The 20,698-nt window shown below is 39.2% G+C and overlaps 1 protein-coding gene across 1 annotated transcript; it reads left to right on the top strand.

Moving 5' to 3' along the window:
- The first annotated feature begins 7,469 nt into the window (after positions 1-7,469).
- Positions 7,470-11,565, top strand: MMP26 (matrix metallopeptidase 26). The gene is made up of 6 exons (XM_069108881.1): positions 7,470-7,628; positions 8,442-8,665; positions 9,283-9,431; positions 10,320-10,445; positions 10,768-10,935; positions 11,253-11,565. The coding sequence occupies exons 1-5, from the start codon at positions 7,533-7,535 to the stop codon at positions 10,932-10,934; spliced, it is 762 nt and encodes a 253-aa protein (XP_068964982.1). The 5' UTR covers positions 7,470-7,532; the 3' UTR covers position 10,935; positions 11,253-11,565.
- The last annotated feature ends 9,133 nt before the right edge of the window (positions 11,566-20,698 follow it).

The following is a 20,698-nucleotide window of genomic DNA, read 5'->3' as shown; positions in this document are numbered from 1 at the left end:
TGTGTGTGAGAGAGAGAGAGAGAGAGAGAGAGAGAGAGAGAGAGAGAGAGAGAGAGAGAGAGAGGGAGAGAATAGTTACTTACATTTAAATTTTACAAACAACAAAACAATTATAAGGTTATAAGGTGTAAGAGAGGAAAGGGGGGAGTGACCAGAAGTACAAATGGGAAGGTGTGTTTGGAAGACCAGAGCTCCTGTTTGGGAGAATGGATTGTCTTTGACTCTAGGTAGCTGGAAGAAAAATAGCCACTTTGGAGGAAGTCATCTTTTCCTTCAGTTTATGGTGGTCTACAGTTTCAAACGCAGCATAAAGAGCATAGTTAGCACAATACATGTGGTCACTGTGGTTTTTAGAAACCATCAAGATTACCAGTATGATTTAACTAGTCAACTTGACCATGTAACTGACAACAGAGGGTATAGATGTTTATTTTGGGGGGGACTGGCATGTCACTAAAGTAGGTCTTGATAAATGATAGATAGATATATAGATGATTGATAGATATACATGTAACAAACACTTTATTTAAAAAGGCAAAATGGAACATTTTAGATTTTAATAATGTTTATAGTGTTTCTAAGTTGAACAGTTTTATGGAGTTACATGAACGTATATCCCAGTGCTTATTTTTTAGTAATACAAATAGTAGCTAGTATTTGTATCATGCTTTAAGGTTGGCAAAGCACTACTCATGTTATCTCATTTGATCTTCAACGTATCCCTATGACTTTGGTAGTAGTACTAGTATGTTTATTCCCATTTTACAGGCTACCTACAGAGGGTAGGTAACATGTCCAAGGCGTCACAGCTAGTATGCTTTTAGTGATGAGATGGACCCAACAGAGCTAAATTCAGACTTTGTGATTCTGTACTCTTGTATTTTTTCCTATATGTCAGATCTCCCTTTGCCTATTTGTTGAAATATTTCTGAACTTTTTTTCTTTCCTTTTATCATTTAAAAAACAAATCTTTCCTATTGTTTTACCTGTTTGTTTGTGATGTAGGCTCTGTTATATTCTAGCAATTCTTATCTTCAGTCAGTGGGTTGGTTAGCCAATTAGCATTTTTTATATCACTATTTTGCTCCTTCCTTCTCTGCTCTGTCAGACTTCTGAGAACCTGGGCACTTTGTCATTAATAACCTCCTCCAGTTTATGGTAGGGCTGGGAGCAGAGGTCATCTAGACCAAACTCTCTACCTGAAAGACACAGCTTCTCTACAAAATTTCCCACAAGGAAATTGTGTTGTCTAACTCTTTGAAAAAATTCTAGTAATGAAGAGTTTACTACTTTCTGAGATAGTGCATTCCTTTCTGGAACAACTTTTGCTGATGTGAAATTGTGTTGTTTTTTTTCTTAAGTTTTCTTTTCAGTGGAGGTTTTCAATAACAGGATAGATTATATGGTTGAAGGGATTAGAGCCTGAGGCAGGGTATGAACTAGGTGACTTCTGGGATTCCTTCCTAGATCTGAGATTCTGTGAAGTTGTGTAATCACCTAGTCTGTTCTCAAATTTGAAGTTGGAAGGCACCCAACTGAACTCAGTCTGCTTAGTCTTCATATACATTGTCTTTAAATCTCTAGGGGAGCCCTCTAAGCCTCCCTTTGTGACCTCTTTCCAGTGCATCAGTTTGCCTCAGTCTCCATTGCCTGATGGTCCATCAAGCTTTTCTCAATCCCTAATACTGTTGGGGAAATTTTTGAATCTGCATACAGTAGAGTGAAAACATTCATTAGGCTTCCCAGAAGAGCTTCCTAAATAATAATCATGAGGGTTAGTACCTGATTCCATATGCTACATTCCCATTCTGCTTATGCTCCATAGAGAGGGGATTCCTACATACCAACCAAGAAACTTTCTCTCTTGCCAGAATTTGTTTCTTAAAAAAAAAAGCATAATCAAGTCATTGGAAGACTGCCAGTCTGCTAGGAAGGCCCCTTGGCAGAAGCCATAACTCCATCCCAGAGCCTCAGGGCCAAGATGACAGAGTTGCTAGCCTCTCTTACTGAAAGCCCAAGATTTCGGTCAAATGTATTAATTTAATACCTCCTCCCTTGACAAACTTATCTTTATACTTCAACACTAAAATTAAGCCCTATATGATGTCCTCCTTTTACTAATTCTCTTCCTTCTTCCCTCATGCTCGTTACCCATGCCCCTCCTTTCCCCTCTGCCCTGTTGGAGCATGTTCCCTTTTCCTCCACGGCTCAGTCCTTAATATGTTACTTATTTACTTCTCTACTTACCTTAATTCTTGGGCCAGAACATCATCAGGTTACTATCTGCTTTTTTGTTCCATGTCAGAGATTTCAGTGCATGAGTATATTTCAATCTGGGCCAATTTACATAGATTTTCAATATACCCCTGACCAGAACCTTTCCCCCAAACATTCCCAGGGCTTTTCTCTGTTAGGGTACCCTATAAGGGATTAATAAAGGCATTTAATACAGGTCAGGAGTAGATGATGGTGGTGATGATGATTGTTATAAAATGGTAGGCTTAGTCTTCTATCACTTTCACTAATTGAAAACTGAGGGGATGTATGCTTATTTTTAAAAAAAAATAATTTATCAGCTATTCTAACAATGAGGCAAAAGCCCACCTTATCATGACAGCACTTTCCATTTGATCAGATTATTGACTTGTTGAGACAGGTTGAGTTTGCAATTCATTAAGATCCTTAAGTTTCCTTCATGCAAATTACTAACAGTCATGCCTCTCTCAGTCTTATTAGTGAAGTTCAATTTTGCACCAGAAGGAGAAATAAAATTTAACCATTAAGTAGGGACACTGTATAGCTGACGATCTTAGCCACTGTAGTAAAAAATAGGTATTGTTATTGGAAAGGAGACATTTGGAAATCTTATTTTAATGATTACCTTACTGCAAATGTATTTATTTAGCAAAGTCAATTTAGTCACTTCTTTTTTCTACCTTTGAACAGGAAGTGCTTTCCCACCCCATAGCAAATCTTGCCAGTTGCATAACAAATATTCCCCCAGAAACCAGACACCTTTTCTCTCTATCTGGTTTCTTTACTTTCCAGTACTTTTTTTTTTTCAAATGGAGTTATCTATATATTCTAAATTGCCTCTGAATGATGCTATTTTATTATGTACTCTAACCAGGTAAGAAAACTTAAAACAATCAAATGTTTACCCAGAGAAGCTGCTCCCAGTGAGCAGTCTTCCTTAACCTGCTAATAATTTTCTTTTCAGTTTGGCGGCTAGAGTTAATTGACCTCTGGTAGGTCAATACATCTGGTGGGTGAGATTCTCCCTGGGCTATGCAGGAACACAAGCTGATAAATCCCTAATATTCTGAATTGGGGCAGTCGGCATTTTGTCTATTATATTCCATTATTCCATTGTATTAGATTCAGCCTATTTTTCAATCCTGTCATAATCTTGTAGGTTCCTGATCTTATTGGCCAGTATTATAGCTACCCTTCTCTGATCCATGATATCCATGAATGAGAGGCATGCCATTTCTGATTTCATGTACACCAATGATAGAAATGTTCAGCAAAGCAGATGACTTAGAATGGAGCCTTTGAGGAAGTAATCTTTATGTGTGTATACTTGGATAAGAATTGTAGGCCTCGGGACATGTTATTGATTGATTGAGTACCGGCCAAAATTTCTGTGACAATCTGGTTATTACTTCATGATAGTGTGTGGATAAGAGTGATATGGAATCAACAGGTTTTCTGACAAATAGGTCAGTTTGTAGGGGGACATTTGTCTTAGAACCTCTACAAATTTACTCAATAGTCCATTCAATTTTAGAAAGAGCTTTTGGAAACTAGATTTTTCAGAAGCCAGGAATTCTGGGGGAAAGGGGAAGGTTGAGGGGATATTGTGAGGATACTGGGAATCCTCAGGGGTCAGACAGAGCTTGATAAAACAGGAATAAAAATACCCATTCCCTTTACAATATACAGCTTGATGTCCCAGGGCCAAGAGACACTGATTTATTAAAGGAACAAAATCCTAGACTTTGTCTGAAGTCCGTGGCTTCAAGTCTGCGACATGTTTCCCTTCTTGCCCCACTTCTTGCGGCAGTGTCTTTTTGTATCTATAGCCTTACCCAAGACCCTGTAGATCCTGAGGCCACAATTTTGCCCAAAGGGAAACATTAAGTCAAGAGGTGAAAGTCTTTCCTTGATAAGAAGCAAGCAGGTTCTTAGATTCAACAAGCAATTATTAAATATATTTAATGTACCAAGTACTATACAAAATGCTAGAAATGTCAAGATGAAAACAAAACATTCCCTAGGGTAAAAAGTGATATATTAAATGAAGGAAAGAAAATAATAACAACTAGCATTTACATTAAAATCAGGAAGATGCATCTTCATGAGTTCAAATCTTGTCTCAGTCACTTTCTAGCTGTGTGACCCTGGACAAGTCACTTAACTCTGTTTGCCTCAGTTTCCTCATCTGTAAAATGAGCTAGAGAAGGAAATGGCAGTCCACTCTGGTATCTTTCACCAAACAAAACAAAACAAAAAACAAACAAAAAAAACAAACAAAAAAAAAAACAACACCAAAACCAAACAAAGAGTTCAACATGACAGCATATATATAGTGCCTACTATGTGTCAGAAAGTGCCCTAAATGCTTTACAAATATCTCATTTAATCATTACAACAAGCCTGGAAGGTAGGTACAATTGTGATCACCACTTTATAGTTATGAAAACCACAGCAGACATAGGTTAAATGATTTGCCCAGGGTCACATAGCTAGTAAGTGTCTGAGACTAGGTTTGAACTACAGACCCATCACACTATTCTACTAAGGGTATATCATCATTATTTTACGTGGCTACCACAAGAAATGAAGACAGAAATGCAGTCATCATCTTAGAGATGATTGGTGGGGAGAGAAGTTCAGAAGCTGATGGAATGGGAAGAAAGACAAGAGCAAGGAAACATAACTATTTCCAGAGGAAAGAAAAAAAAAAGATTAATTTCCATGTTTCAGATCAATGTGCATTCCTCTTCTAACTTCTTCCCACTTTATTCCCCACTCGAGATAACTCCACCTCCACCCCCACTCAGTGAAGACTCCGTGAACAAAATGTGTGGCTTGTGCAGCAACAGGGGCCCAAGGAGTGATGCCTGGAATGAACCGGCTTCTGAATAATCTCCATTCTCTGTCCTTCTGTTGCTGAAATAGGTGTGGGGGTTCTGCTAGTCCTTGGTGGGATAATGGGATTATTTTATGGGAACAGATTCCATTTATCTTTGAATGCTTATAGAAGAGAGTTTAGGGCCCCATTCTCATTCTGTGTCTGTTTTCCCATCCCAGTTGGAGACCATTCTCATTTTTAATGACTCTTGGTAATCATCTCTCTCTTCTACCTTTTCGTTATAGCATGCAAAAAGATTCTAAGACTGATGTCTAGAAGTGGAGAGAATTCTGGATTCTACTGAACTTGGGTGCAAATCCTACTTCAGACACAACAGTTTACTGTCCTTTTATGTAACCTAAGATCCAATGACAGTGGCTTTCCTTTTGTTCCTCACACTTGACATCTTCATCTCCAGATTCCCTCCCTTTTCCCAAGCTGTCCCCTATGCTGGAATAATGTTCTTCCTCAACTTTTCCTCATGGCTTTCCTGTCTTTCCTCAAGGATCAATTGAAATCTCACCTGCTACAGGAAACCTTTCCCACCCTCCCCCAACTCAAAATAACTCCCATTTATAGTATGTGTGTGTGTGTGTGTGTGTGTGTGTGTGTGTGTGTGTTGATGTACATATGGATAGGTTATCCATAAAGAGGGTCAGGGTTTCAGGTGCTCGAGACCCCAAAATAACAACATGCCAGGTCCTGCCAAATGAATTAGATTCAAGCCTTCTCAGCCAAAGAAAAGTAAAGTGTGTGAAAAGTTCGCTTGTATTAGATACAGAGTAAGTCTGCGCTAGGTCATTCTATGGTGCCATCGCACACATGGAGGGAAGATGGGATCTTACATACAGAAAGTTGTGGGAGTAATCTAGGGGTAGTCTAGAGGAGGAGTTTGAGGAGGTCTTCAGGAGAAGTCAGATGAGGTCAGACTCCAGTAATGAGTTGGGGGAGGGTCTTCAGGAGTCAGATGAGGTCAGACTCCAGCAAGGAGTGCTACCTGGAGACAAGGGACAATGGTGGACTAGGCCAGTTCAAGGATGTAACTGGAGGATCAAGGATGGGATATTGCTGGAAAATGGCCTCAGGCAAATGCCTTAGGAGGGAAGATTCAAGGAGAGCTCAAGGGGCTCCCAGAGCCTGCACATCATCATATAGAAATATATCTTATATTACACACCCACTCACACACACAAACACACACATACGAAGAGTATTTTGTAAGTCTTAAGGTCAAATAAATTTGAGCTATCATAATTCTGTCTCTATCTCTTTGCCCATGTGTATATCTATCTCTGTCTCTGTCTCTCTTGCTGTGTTAATTTTTCTGTCTCTGTCTATATCTGTTGCCCTCTCACTTTCTGTCTCTGTCTTCCTCTATTTCTCTCTATCTCTCTCCCTCTGTCTCTGTGTCTCTATCTGATTCTTTCTGTTTCTGTCTGTCTGTCTCTCCCTCCCTATCTCAGGCTTCCCTGTGTTACTGCCCCTGCCTTTGTCTCTTCTTCTCCCAATCTTTCTACCTTTTCTCTCTGCCTCTCTATCTGCTCCTTGCTTTTTTTGTTCCTGTGACTTTAGGGGAGAGGATTGACCCAATATGGAAATAGTTGTGCAAAGACTTAAGGAGACTCTAGGACATGTCCATCAACCTTCATGGCATGACCCAGTACACACTAATACAGTGATCTTGATGGCAGGGCTGAGGGCCACCTGGAAGATCAGGGCACGACCCCAACATATGTGTGATAAACATTGCACCCTCACTCCCTACCCCCAAGTAGTCAATCTAGGAGTTTGTGTCTAACACAACCTTATTTTGCCTTCACTGATTATAGCTCAACATTTCTCCAACTCCTCCTCTCTAAAAAGTCCTGACCTTTCTTCCTTTGGGGTGCATGGAAATGGTTAGTCCTCCAAGGAATTATAACCTATTCCTAACTCAAGAATTCATAGAAAGAACAGCTCACGTGCCCTAAGAAAGACTGACACAAAAACAGCTCAAGTGCCCTAGGAAAGACTGACATATCTCTTCCCTAACAAGCATGTGAAAGAGCTGGAGAGAGGGGGGACAATGATAGAAATTGAAGTTCAAAAATGTGTGGAGACCTCAGAGACCGAGAGTACATCCACTTCCTAGCAATAGCCCTAGGGCCTCAGGTGGGGGTGAGGTGGGGTGGTGGTGGAGGGAGCAATGAATGGAAATTAGGGGAGAGATTAATATCTAGTAGCTAATTTCATCCCTTTGGCATGCCTATTACCCTCCCCCTAGGAAATCAGCGTCATCTACTAATCCCGGAAAAGAGGTCCTACCTGATATGAGTCATCAGGACCTGAATCTTCTTATAAATTCTTCCTGGGCCAAAAAGGGGTCATAGACTACAGTACAATTGGAACTTTAATCATGCTGTCTACTCTTCTCATCTTAGTCTTTTTGCCCTGCTGTTTGTCCTTTCCAGTAATCCCCAAAACTACCCTTGATGATTTGGACTTCTTTAAGGTAAATATCATATGCCCTTCTTTCCTGCTGTAGTGATCTTAGAAATCATGGCAAAGTCTCCTTGATTCTGTGTACTCATGCTTAAGATAAACAGCTGTGTCCTCAAGAAAGCAGATTTTAAGTTTATCTTATGAGAAATGCCTTTCTTTGTACACCTAACACATAATCAACTTATAAGGTAGAACCTGGGTCTATTTATGTCTCATCTCCTCCACCAGACCTTCAGATTCTGAAGGCTGGGACAATTGTCTACATATATCTAAGTTCTACTAGTTCCTAACTCTAACCATCTATGAAATGATTTTCATTATTCAAATTTGCACTGCCTATTTCCATTGGGCTGGAACCTTCTTCATGTGTCCCTGTCTTAGCACCCACCCACCCTAAAGAGGGCCTTGAAGTCAAAGATCATATGTTTTTTATACTTAGATCCTTAATGGTACTAGACACAGGCACTTAAAAGTATTTTATATTCTTGATGACTTAAATTGAAATTTAATTGAGAGTGATGAAATTAGCATTTATTTCTCCATGGTTCAATGGAAAGAAGGCTGGATTTGAATCCGGAAGACCTGGGTTGCTAACTTCCATTTAACCTGAGTTAAATCACTTATATTATCTAGTCCCAGTTACCTCACCTACAAAATGAGGGGCTGAGACTCCAGTTGTAAATATTTTGTGCCTATTCATTGAATTGCATCAGATCAGATTCATGATCACCCACTGTCCTCTCAGGGAACTTTCAGTTCCAGGGAGTAACTCCCTAAATATTCTCTCATCCCTCTGGCTCAGGCACATTTCACTTTATTTTAGGATTACTTCCATCGATTCTTCTTCACCAAAGAAAAATCCCAGCACTATGCTCTGGAGGATCAATTGCGCTTCTTGCAGCATTTTTTCAGGCTGGAAGAAACTGGATGGTTGGATGAGCCCACAAAAGCTATCATAAGGCAGCCTCGATGTGGGGTCCGAGATATTGCTGACTACTCATTTTTTCCTGGGAAGCCCAAAATTACAAGTAACCCTGTAACCTACAGGTAGCTGTTCTTAGGTCATAAAATGTAGCATCTCGAGGAGGGTCTGTGGAAGCCAAGGGGAAAAGATGGAGGAAGGGGTGGAGGGGACTTTGTACTGTCAGGACAACATGAAAATATAACCTTTCATTCACAAAAGGTCATTCCATAAGCTTCCAGAGTCACCTATTCAAGTATCTCTAGCCCTAGTTTATAATTTCCATACCTTTAATGATATGGTCCATATGGTACCCCTAATAGCATTCTTTTTTTTTTTTTAGAGGGCAATTGGGGTTAAGTAACTTGCCCAAAGTCACATGGCTAGTAAGTGTGTTAAGAGTCTGAGGCCAGATTTGAACTCAGGTCCTCCTGACTTCAGGGCCGGTGCTTTATTCACTGCACCACCTCGCTGCCCCCCTCCACCAGTAGCATTCTTAACTGAGGGAAAATGACATAATAGGTATCTTTAGAAAAGTCATTTAATTTCTGGTTCCCAATCTCATCCATTAATAAAATGATAAATTTAGATGAGGTGAACTGAAACAGAAATGGTTTTCCTTCCAGGGGGTTAAAATGCTTCACACTGGCTGCTTATCACTTCTACTCCCTTCTTTCCCTCCCTTCCATTTTGTCTCTTCTAGTGTCATTAACTATCCAAGGAGCATGAATCGTAGAACAGTTGAAAAGATCTTGTGGAAGGCAGCAGAAGTCTGGAGTAGTGTGACGCCCTTGAGGTTCTGGAGAGTGTATAGACGAGATGCTGACATTGAGTTTGCTTTCCTGGCTGGAGGTAAGTAGGCTACAAGCATATGGAAAATGAGAGATCACAGAAGACCTCTCCTATCTAATTAGCTGACTCTAATGACCCAAAACCTCAAAGTAATCAAGCAGATTACAGCAGCAAACTCCGTCCTTACCTTCCTTCAGTGGTGCTGCCATTTGTCTTGCCTAAAATGTTCCTAGGACTGAATATGTTTCCAAATCACCTTAAAAGTATTTTATTGGTCCTAGCAGAATTCTTTAGGGATAGATTAGAAAATTGAGGCAGACAGTGAGTATCTGAGGTCATATATGAAAATATTCCTCATTCTGGAGGTTCCTTTCTTACTGCAGCCATCTTTAAGATTTATTACCTTTTTTGGAATGCTAAGATAGTTTTGTCTCACTGGACTTTAAGGTGCTGGATTCAATTTTAATTTTAAAGATTTAAATAAATCCTCTTTATACTTTTTCATCTCCCAGTCTAACCTATTCCTTTGAAACTTTTATCCTTTGTCCACTCCAAAACATGGGGTAGTTGAATCCCAGATATGAGCCTCTCATCAGGCTTCCAAGTAGATGGCTATTCTATGTTCCCCAGTGTGATGTTGCAATTTCTGCCAATTAATAATAATAATTTAAATTGCTTAGCACAGTATGCAGTGGCTAGAGTGCAGGACCTAGAGTCAGTGACTTACCTTTATGAATTCAAATCCAGCCTCAGACACTTACTAGGTATGTGACCCTGAGAATGTCACTTAACCCTGTTCACTTCAGTTTTCTCAACTGTAAAATGAGCTGGAGGAGGAAATGGCGAAGCCAGTATCATTGCCAAGAAAATCCTAAATGGGATCACAAAGAGCTGGATGCATGAATGAACAAGAAAGTTAAAAGCTTATTTTCTCCCTGTACTTTGCAGATCATGGAGATGCCTATCCCTTTGATGGAAAAGGAGACATCCTAGCTCATGCTTTTGCCCCAGATCCTGACTACCAAGGAATTGTCCACTTTGACAGTGATGAACACTGGTCATATTTTGAGGAGGGTAAATCTGACACCTATTTGTACTGATTGAAGGGGGTACCTTATCCCAGCCATCAGGCAATTGGGGACCCAGCAGAGTAATACAAGAAACACTGGGAAGCCAAGATAAAAGATTGCAGATTCTATTTAAGAATGAATTTAAATTGGAAAGGGTAGGAGTTTCAGGGGGATAAATTAATTCTTTCCTTCCCTTGAAATTTCTATGTTCCCTGCTGTTTTTTATTTTGCTGTTTAATGCTCTTATTCTTACCCAATACCTTATTATTATTATTATTATTTTACCTTTGAGCCTATTTCATGTGTCTCAACCTTTTTTACCTCAGGAATCAACCTCTTCCTGGTGGCCGTCCATGAGATAGGCCATGCCCTGGGCCTGGCACACTCTCAGGATTCAGACTCCATCATGTTCCCCACCTATCAATATCAGGACCCAAGACTGTTCAGGCTCAGTGATGATGATATAATAGCAATCCAAACCCTTTATTATTAAGGTCAGTACCTTGGAGAAGTGGGTAAAGATAATAAACCCTTAGGGCTCCCATGTATTGGTGACTTGCCCAATCTTGCTTACTTCCTGTTTGATCTTTCTAGCTGTATGAACTTGAGCAAATCACTTTCCCAATAACTGGGCCCAATGTTCTATCCAATACAGCACCTAGCTATCTGTTGATGAAGTAGGAGTGTATGCTTGTTTTTATTCAATGTGGAATAACCCATTATACCACTAACACTCAGGTAGCTTAGCCTCTGAGCCCCTAAGGAAGAAGATAAAAGCAATTATATTTTCTTAACCTATTTCTTTCCTCAGGGTAAAAGAAAATTTCATATCCTAAATTTCTAGACTTGGTGCACATGGATCCTTTACCATAGAAAGTATAAATTTCCTTCACCTAGGAAGCAAAACAGGAAGTCATGGGGAAATGTTTCCCATGCTGCCTTTGAGACCTGGTGGACTTAAGATCCTAAGTAACGGGGAGAGAGGAATGGTCTAATTTAGAATTTCAATTCTGAGCAACAGAACACAAATGTCCACTAAATGTCCATTTTCTACTGGCTTTTTTTTAAGTATGTAAATTATACATATTATTTGTAAAACTGTCCTGCTTGTCTGTACTTCCTTTCTTAAAGAGGATCATCTTTTAGATTTATAAGCTTTTTGGGGGTGCTAAGATGGTGTTGGCTCACTGGAAAGGCTTCTTTTGGAATGTGGGATTTCAAATGGAATTTAAAGACAGGAAGACAGAAGAGAGGATTCCAGGACTGGAGTCAGAAAGACCTAGCCAACTTTCTACAAGTCAACATATTAGCTTTTGCCTCACAGTTTTCTTAATTGGAAAATGATAATAGTTGTTGATTTTGTAATAGGATAAGTTTAGGAAATGCCTACTATGTACCAGGTATTGTGCTTCATAAGTATTATCTCATTTGTTCCTCACAATATCTCTTCATTTTGCCATTGTGTAAACTAAGGCAGGCAAAGGTTAAGTGATTTTGCCTAGGGTGACATAGCTAGACAATATCTGAGGTTGGATTTGAACTTATGTGCTCCTGACTCCAAGCTCAGTGCTCTAATCACTTTGTCACTTAATTGTGCTAGGGAAATTCTTTTTCTTTTTAAATATTTATTTACTTTTATTTTACAACATTCAGTTCCACAGTGTCTTGTTTCAAATTTTCTCCTTCTCCCTCTCCTCCCCACCACCCCATGGCAGCATGCAATCAAATATAGGATCTACAAATACCTTCACATTAAATATTAGTCAAGCTGTAAAGAAGGACTATAATCAATGAAATGAACAATGGGAAAGAGGAAAGAAAACAAACAAAAAAAGAAAGAGCAAATTGTTTGCTTCAGTCTGCATTCAGACTCATAGTTTCTCTGGATGTAGATATCTCTTTCCATCATGAGTCCTTTGGAGTTGTCTTATAACTTTGCATTGCCGAGAGGAACCCAGTATATCAAAGTTAGTTGTCACACATGTTGTGTCTGTAATTGTGTACAAATTTCTCCTGGTTCCGTTCTTCTCACTCAGCATCAGTCCGTATAAGCCTCTGTAGGTAAATATGAAGTCCATCTGCTCCTCATTTCTTATAGCACAATAGTATTCCACTACATTCATATACCACAACTTGTTCATCCATTCCCTAATTGATGGGCATCCCATGGATTTCCAATTCTTTGACAGCACAAAAAAAGCTGCTATAAATATTTTTGTTCATACGGGTTCACTTCCCACTTTTATGATATCTTTGGGACACAACCCTAGAAGTAGTATTGCTGGGTCAAAGGGTATGTACTTATTTATAGTCCTTTGGACATAGTTCCAGATTGCTCACAAGAATGGTTGAATCAATTCACAACTCTATCAACAATGCATTAGTGTTCCAATTTTTCCACACCCTCTCCAGCATTAATCATTTTCCTGTTTTGTCATCTTAGCCAATCTGACTGGTGAGATACGGTACCTCAGAGTTGTTTTGATTTGCATTTTTCTAATCAGTATGATTAAGAGCATTTTTTCAGCTAGGGAATATTTCTAGAGAAGCTGAGGGTGCAAAAGGCTAGGTTATGGGAACCTCTTGGGAGTAAGAGTCTATTGTATGGAGATGTGTGTGTGTGTGTGTGTGTGTGTGTGTGTGTGATAGAGAATGAAAGGTCACAGGTGATGGATTTGGAGATTTTCAGGGACAAACTGTCATCATGGAGGTACAAAAATGGATATTTTATTTGTGAAGGAGCCACAGAGCTAGGTTAAGCCCTCCTGCCTCAAACACACACACACAAAAGAACTGAGATATCTAAGGGAAATACTGTACCCAGATTCTGATGCCCAGAGAATCCTGCAGCTCAGTGTTGGGCTCTGCCTTGTGAGAAGTGAGAAGAGACCTGTAGGTGAGACATAAAAGTGCAACTTTATAGGGTGGGAGTAGAAATAGAAGGAAGGGTTAGATGCAGATTCATATTCAGCCATATTTGGGAATTACGACCAAGGCAGCTGATATACATAATTGCCTCTCTGTCCTCCTAATTTATGTTGGGAATCAAAACACTCTTCTGGCTCACCAGTAACTGAACACACCCCTTTCTCTTACCTGTCACAATTCCCTGAAAAATACTTAGCTGTTGAGTTTCTCATTCTTCTGCTCAGAAGCCCAGGTCCTAGTGCAAGTAAAAGCTGTCACTCACCCTCACCACCAGGAGCACACCATTCCCAGAAGATCTAGCTAATCATTTACTCTTTTTTTCTTGGCTTCAGCTCAATAAACTTTCCATAGCTACAGGACACAGTTATCCTTTATCTATCATTAGGATCATAGATTTAGAATTGGAAGGGACCCAACAGTTTATTTAGGATGATCCCTTCATTTTATAATTGTAGAAACTGAGGCTGAGGATGGTTAGGGGACTTTCCCAGTATCACATACATTAACTTTTATAGTTGAGACTCAAACCTAAGTCCTCTTATACCAAATTCAGGAATCTTTCCATTGGACCATCCTTTTTCCTACTAATTTTAGCCAGACCCAGGTCATACCATAATAAAAAACAAAACACCTAACATTTATAGAGGATCTACTATGTGCCAAAACACTGCGAAGTTCTTAGGAAATATTTCAAGTTATCCTAAAAACAACCATGGAGTCAGGTAGTATTTTTATGCCCATTTTAAAGATGAGGAAAACTGAGGCAAATAGTGGTTAAGTGACCTACCTAGGTCACTTAATAAACTCACAACTTGTGAGTGTCTGTGACCATATATGAACTCACATTTCCTTATTTCAGGTCCAGCTGATTTTTCACTGTGCCACCTAGCTGCCTCCAAGTTGCTTGTCCCCACACCCAAACAGCTGAATAGACATTGACATTCAAGGCCCAACACATAGCCTTCCAAACTTATTTTTACACTTCTCACTTTAGGTATTGTATAATTCTATCCCCTATTATCTTCCTGAACCTAAAATGGACCTTCTATTTGCCCTGTTCAAATCATTGACTTCCTTCAAGATATAACAGCAATAACTCCTATTTCATAATCATTCCCCTCACATAGCCCCATTATAACCCAGGTGAGAATAACTTTTTCCCAGAAATTTCTCATTTCTATAGGAAAAAAAACAAGAGAAAAAAAAATGTGACACTTAGTTTACTGGTTCAGTGAGCTCCAGAGGAGAAGATGGTGATAGTGGAAGACAGCCACCCAGTGATTCTCAGATGTCAATGCTACTAAAGAGTTCCAAGTATAACATGGTGGCTTTCTGAAACACATACTGCTTTATAGTTATGGAGTATTCCTAAACAGTTCCTTATTTCATTAGATACATCACAAAAGCCCTTGAAGCAACCAGTCATTCATTCCTTCCTTTAGTAGAAAAGGAAATGGACCTGGAGAAGGTAATTTACTTGACCAAGGTCACAAATAGCAAGTCAGGGAAAGCTAAGTGGTACAGTGGATAGAAAACTATCTTTGGGGAGAGGAGGACCTTATTCTAAATCCATCGTCAGACACTTGACATGACCTGTGTGTCCCTGGGCAAGTCACTTAACCCTGATTAACTTGAGGCTGAGGGGAACCAAATAATAAGTGAATGGAAGAGCAGAGACTACAGTCCTGGTACCCTGATTTTATTCAAGTATTATTTCCATAACAACATACTGACCATGAGCATAAGGGACATCCCTAGCCTAGCTCATGATCATCATCCATAGAAACGACAGATTATTTGAGCTGATTCCCTTAGCACTTATTGGAAAGGAAGAACTATCTTTTCTCCAATTTATTAGCATGCACTTAGTAAGTGGCACCATGAATAGATCACTGGGCTTGGAATCAGGAAGGCTCATCTTCACAAGTTAAAATCAGGTCTCAGACACTTTTTAGCTGTATGAACCTGGGCAAGTCACTTAACGCTATTTGCCTCAGTTTCCTCATCTCTAAAATGAGCTGGAAAAGGAAATGACAAGCCACTCCAGTGTCTTTGACAAGAAAATCTCAAAACGGGGTCACAGAAAGTCATATTTAACTGAAATGACTCAAGAAAAATTGTAGAAGCCTCTGTTTTCCTGAAATCAGTCGTTGGATGAGCATGAGAGTTTTAGAAATGTTCATGTTTATATTGAACAAGCAATGGTCCCCAGAATCCACTTTAGAGACCTGCTTATTTGCCTTAAGTTGATGACTATGATGAAATAATAGAAGCTATCCAGTGGATAAGAGATAGTAAGATGGCTTTATTCATATTAGACACTTTGGGAAATCAGAAAAAAAATGATCTTTCAACATGCCAAAGTAAAACTGATAAACAGAGTCAGTTTAGAAGGAACTGACTGGCAAAGTGTGATTAGGGACCACACAATCTAGGATAGCTACTAGAAAGAGGAGGTTTCAACAATTGATGTACCCATGAAGGGCGGGAAGGGATCTTCTAATCCAGAAACAATGAGAAGATACTAGAATGGGAGTCAAAATACCTCTATTCTAGTTCTGAATCTGCCACTACCTTAAGACCTAGTATTGATTCAATAATATAGATACAAAAAAAGTCTTTGTCTTGAAATCAGAAATGCATGTATATTGACTGGACAAATAAAATTGCCCCTGGATTATGACGGTGCTAGTACATTTCCTTTTTCAGTAGGTTTATTGCAGTAATTGTTCATTCATTGTTTTTATTTTTTTTTCATTTTTCAAATGCTTTATTAACTTCTGATTTACATCATTAATTTCCTCCAGATTTTGAGTTACAAATTTTCTCCCCATTTTTCCCCTGCCCACCACCCCAAAATCACAATCTCATAGGATATCCCCTCCTCTGAACTGCTCTCTCCCATACCCCCTTCGACTTTTCCAGTACAGCATGGTGGATCTCTATGTCCCAGTGCCTGTATATCATATTTCCCAATTACATATAAAATAGTATTTATATATACATATATATATATATAATTTGAAATATTTGATTTTAAAACTTTGAATTCCATATTCAATCCCTTCATCCCTTGTCACCCACCCTTACTAGAAAGATTAGCAGTTATAGGTTGTACATGTGTACCTAATGCAAAATATCAACATAGAAGATATATTGTAAAGGCCTGGGGTTTTCTCAGCTGCCAGAGGTATTAGTTGGGTGCCCTCTCTGAAGCATCCACACACTCTGGCAAGCTGGTTACACACCCCAGGACCTCTACCCTAGACGGCAATCCAGATCCAAGCAAGAGTGATTACCCCTCAGACTGGTGCTCGGCCCCTACACTCTGTGGGCCAGGAGCTGAAGCTGCCACGTGGGGGCAGCTGCACAGCCAGGGCTCCTCAGTGGCTTCTTGCCCTGGGGGCAAAAGCTGATGCACTCCCAACTACTAGTCCCAAAGTCCACACTGCACTGACTTCTCACTTTGTCCTTCACATCTATGTGTTGGTAAATCTGGAAATGGCCACAGCTGCTGGCAGCTGGTCAGGTACCCCCCTGGGGCTAAAACCTCAGGCTCACTTGGGCCTGGGCTCTGCTCCCAGAGCTCGGCAGCTGGCCACTTGCTGCCTTTCTGCAGGGCTGTCCTCAGCAGGAGGTTAGCTTATCTATGTCATTTTTTTGGCTTCTGCAGCTCCAAAATTTGTTCAGAGTCCCCTTTTTACATGGATTGGCGAAGGTGGAAGCCAGAGCCGTGAGGAGGTCCTGCTTCTACTCCATCAACTTGACTCCACCCATTCATTGATTTTAATAACACTTTCTTCTTGTCTCCCTCAACAATAGCAGAGTCATTATATTTATACCTAAATATCATAATCTTTATTGTGTATGATGAATTAGAACAGGCATCAAAGAAAATCAAGTAAAACCAGAATGCACCAAGTATTTAACATAGAAGAGATATTTTGTTAGAAGCAACACAATATTAGAGTGATTAAAAGATCAATAGCCAAGGTATCTAAAAGGAAGGAGAATACCAAATATTATCACTATGGAACTGTGACTGGGAAAATAACAACTAATTACTAATACCAACTTTCACAGCACTACAAAATTTTTCACCTTCATGCTTCCCAAGTTTTCCTCCCTGACACTGTCAATTTGAAGTCTTTAAAGTTCCAAACACCTTCTTCTTCCCAATTCTTTCTCCTTTTTCTCATTCTTCTGCAGGTCACATTCTTCTCCTTTTCCAACCTCAATTTCTTTCACCTAGTCCAGAAGTGGAAGGGAGATTCAACCAAGAAGAGAACAGTAGGCATGAAATGGAACAGCTCTGCCTGTGTCTTTACAGCAACTGATTCTCATTAGCAAAAGTTTGCTCATACCACATTTGACCTTTGACACCTCTGATGACAGTTTACAATGCCAGGAACTAGAAAAAAATGTTATGAGAAAATTAAATGAAAAAAAGCATACAGACAGACAAACAAATATGTTGAAAATAAAGCCTTGCTGTAGGTGGCAGGATGTTAAAAGTACTCAAGAATCAATTTTTAATATCTCTTAAAAGACAGGAAGATACACACTGCCCCCCTCCCTCTACCAAACATGAGTTGAATATAGACTCCTTGAGAACAGAGACTTTTGTTTCTTTTTTTTTTCTGTTTCACTATTGCTTTGCCCACAGTAGATGGTTTATAGATATCTATAGAATATCTTTCCCTACTCTAATATCTCTTCTGCACAGCTGTTAAAATGACTGTCCTAAAGCAGAGGTCCACCCATGTCACTTCTCTATTCAATAAAATCCAGATGTTTGCAATTGTATAAGGATAAAATATAAATTCCTCTCGTTGGTATTTGAATCCTTTTAAAGCTTGCTTCTAACCTGTCATTTCAGTCTTATTTACATTACTTCCTTCCTGTATTTTGTTGTATAATTAAACTAGCCTTCTTGCTGGTTGTCACACATGACACACCAACCCCTTGTCCCCTTCATGACTTATCTCTGTCATCTTCTACATAAAGTCTTTCTTCATCTCCCCAGCCCAGTTCCAGTGCCATTCCTCCCCCAAATTATTGTGGTTCAATTGTGTCCAACTCTTTGTGACCCCATGGACATGTCCATGGGGTTTTCTTGACAAAGATACTAAATGGTTTGCTATTTCCTTCTTCATTATGTCCCTTTTTAGAGTTGTAGGAACTGAGGCAAATAGGGGTTAAGTGACTTACTCAGGGTCACACATCTCATAAATATTTGAGGTCAGATATAAAATCAGTTCTTCCTGCACTACTTAGCTCTCCAAATCACCTTATATATATTTGGTATGTATTTATATGGACTGTTTTTGCACATTTTGTCTCCTTTGATATAATGCAAACTCTTAGAGAGCAAAGACTTTCATTTTGTCTTTTTATGTCCAGCACTTAGCACAGAGCCTGGAACGTAGTCAGTGCATAATAAATACTTAATGATTATCTGACTCATTTAATTCAGTTGAATTAAAAAATAAATGATATTTTACCTGCAAAAAAAAGATTGATAAATTATTGCTGGGTTTTTTTTTTGGTCATTTTTGTGTCATCACTATACTTTGTTATTAGTGTCATCTAATACTTTGTGACACATTTTGGGGGTTTTCTTGGGAAAGATACTGGAATAGTTTGCCATTTCCTTCTGCAGGGTTCCAATTTTACAGTTGAGTAAATTGAGGTAAACAAAGGTCAGATGACATGCCCAGGGTCACAGAGTTAGTAAGTTTCTGAAAATAGCTTTGAATTCAGCTCTTCCTGACATCAGGTCAATCACTCTATCTACCACACCACCCTAGTTGCCCACTTGTGAAGATGGAAGGGTGCTGTTGACTGCAGGCAATTTATAGGTCATTGCCTACACAGCAAATCCCAATAATAGCAGATATAAAAATTTTTTAGCCACAGCATATCTGAACTCCAGTGAAGATGAATTCACTACCTCTGAAAGCAGTCCATTATGCCTGTGCACAGCTCTAATTGGTTAGAAGTTTGTCTGGACATCAAGCCTAATCTTATGCCTTTACAGTTTCAATTCATTGCTTCTTGTTCCTTCCACTGTCGCTAGGAAAAAAACAAATTATTTCATAAAATTACAAAAAAAAATTATGCCTGATGACTGTTGGGATAACTTTGCACAGTGATCTTCCAAGTATTGATACATTTAAAATGATAGTGTGGAAGCATACAGCTTCAAAGGCATCAGCACCTTAGTTTGGTATAAAAAATAAAAAGTTAAGAAGTGATATCCTGCTAGGTTGTTGTTCAGTTGTGTGCTATCTTCATGACTCTATTTGGAATCTCCTTGGCAAAGACACTTCAGTGGTATGCCATTTCCTTATCCAACTCATTTTATAGAGGGGAAACTGGGTGCTCTTACCCAGGGTCACACAGTTAGTAAGAGTCAGAGACTGAATTTTGAGCTGAGGAGTATGAGTCTTCCTGACTCAAGGCCTGGAACTCTGCCTTAATCTAAATTCTTTGTTCTCTCTTGAATTGAAGAATTTATCAGTCTTCCTTTAATTTAAGCAGGGAATTTTAATTCCAAGAGATGAAGGGAGTGAAGACAGAAATTCATACCCAGTATAGTAGTTGAAAATTAGGTTGAGGGAAAGTCCTTCTATTCACATTATGGAGACAGAGTCCCTTTGTTTGTTTGTTTATTTATTTGTTCATTTATTCATTCATTCATTCGTTTGTTTGTTTTTTGCTTTTTGGAGTGCAATTGGGGGTGATTTGCCTGAGGTCACACCACTAGTTTTTGGGTTGTCTGAGGCTGGATTTAAACTCAGGTTCTCCTGACTTCAGGACTGGTGCTCTATTCACTGTGCCACCTAGCTATCCCCAAGTCCCTTAGTTTATTAAGAAGTCCCTTCTGTTTACCCTGATGTGGTCATTAGTTTAGTGTTGCATGAAAACAGATCTTCCTCAAGTGTTCATCATTCACTTTGGTGAATATTTCAAAGAAGACCTAAGTTGAATTAAATTTCACTTTACTGTTGGAATTTCTAATTTTTTTTTCATTTATATGTAAGTTGTAAATTACTCAGGCCAGATATAGTTGCCAGTTACTAAGGAGGGACGTGAGGGAGAGGAAGCTCTATTGCTCTCAGTCTTTTCATGAGAAGAAATTCAGTAATATTAATAAATTGACTAAGATTTTTTCTAAAACTCATAATAGATTTTTTCCCCCTGGTATATAGGATCTGTTTGAGAGATAGGGACAGAGATGAAAACCTGAGAAGGAAATAGACACATTTCTCTACAGTACACCAACTAAGAATTTTCTCTATGGTAGAACAACTAATAAATCACATC

The sequence above is a fragment of the Petaurus breviceps genome, unplaced genomic scaffold (assembly GCF_028583685.1).
Source record: "Petaurus breviceps papuanus isolate PSGF00001 unplaced genomic scaffold, PetGlider_PUasm1.0 90444, whole genome shotgun sequence".
In the NCBI taxonomy this organism is placed as follows: domain Eukaryota; kingdom Metazoa; phylum Chordata; class Mammalia; order Diprotodontia; family Petauridae; genus Petaurus; species Petaurus breviceps.
The sequence above is the reverse complement of the archived record's forward strand: the minus strand, read 5'-3'. Positions and strand labels throughout refer to the sequence as shown.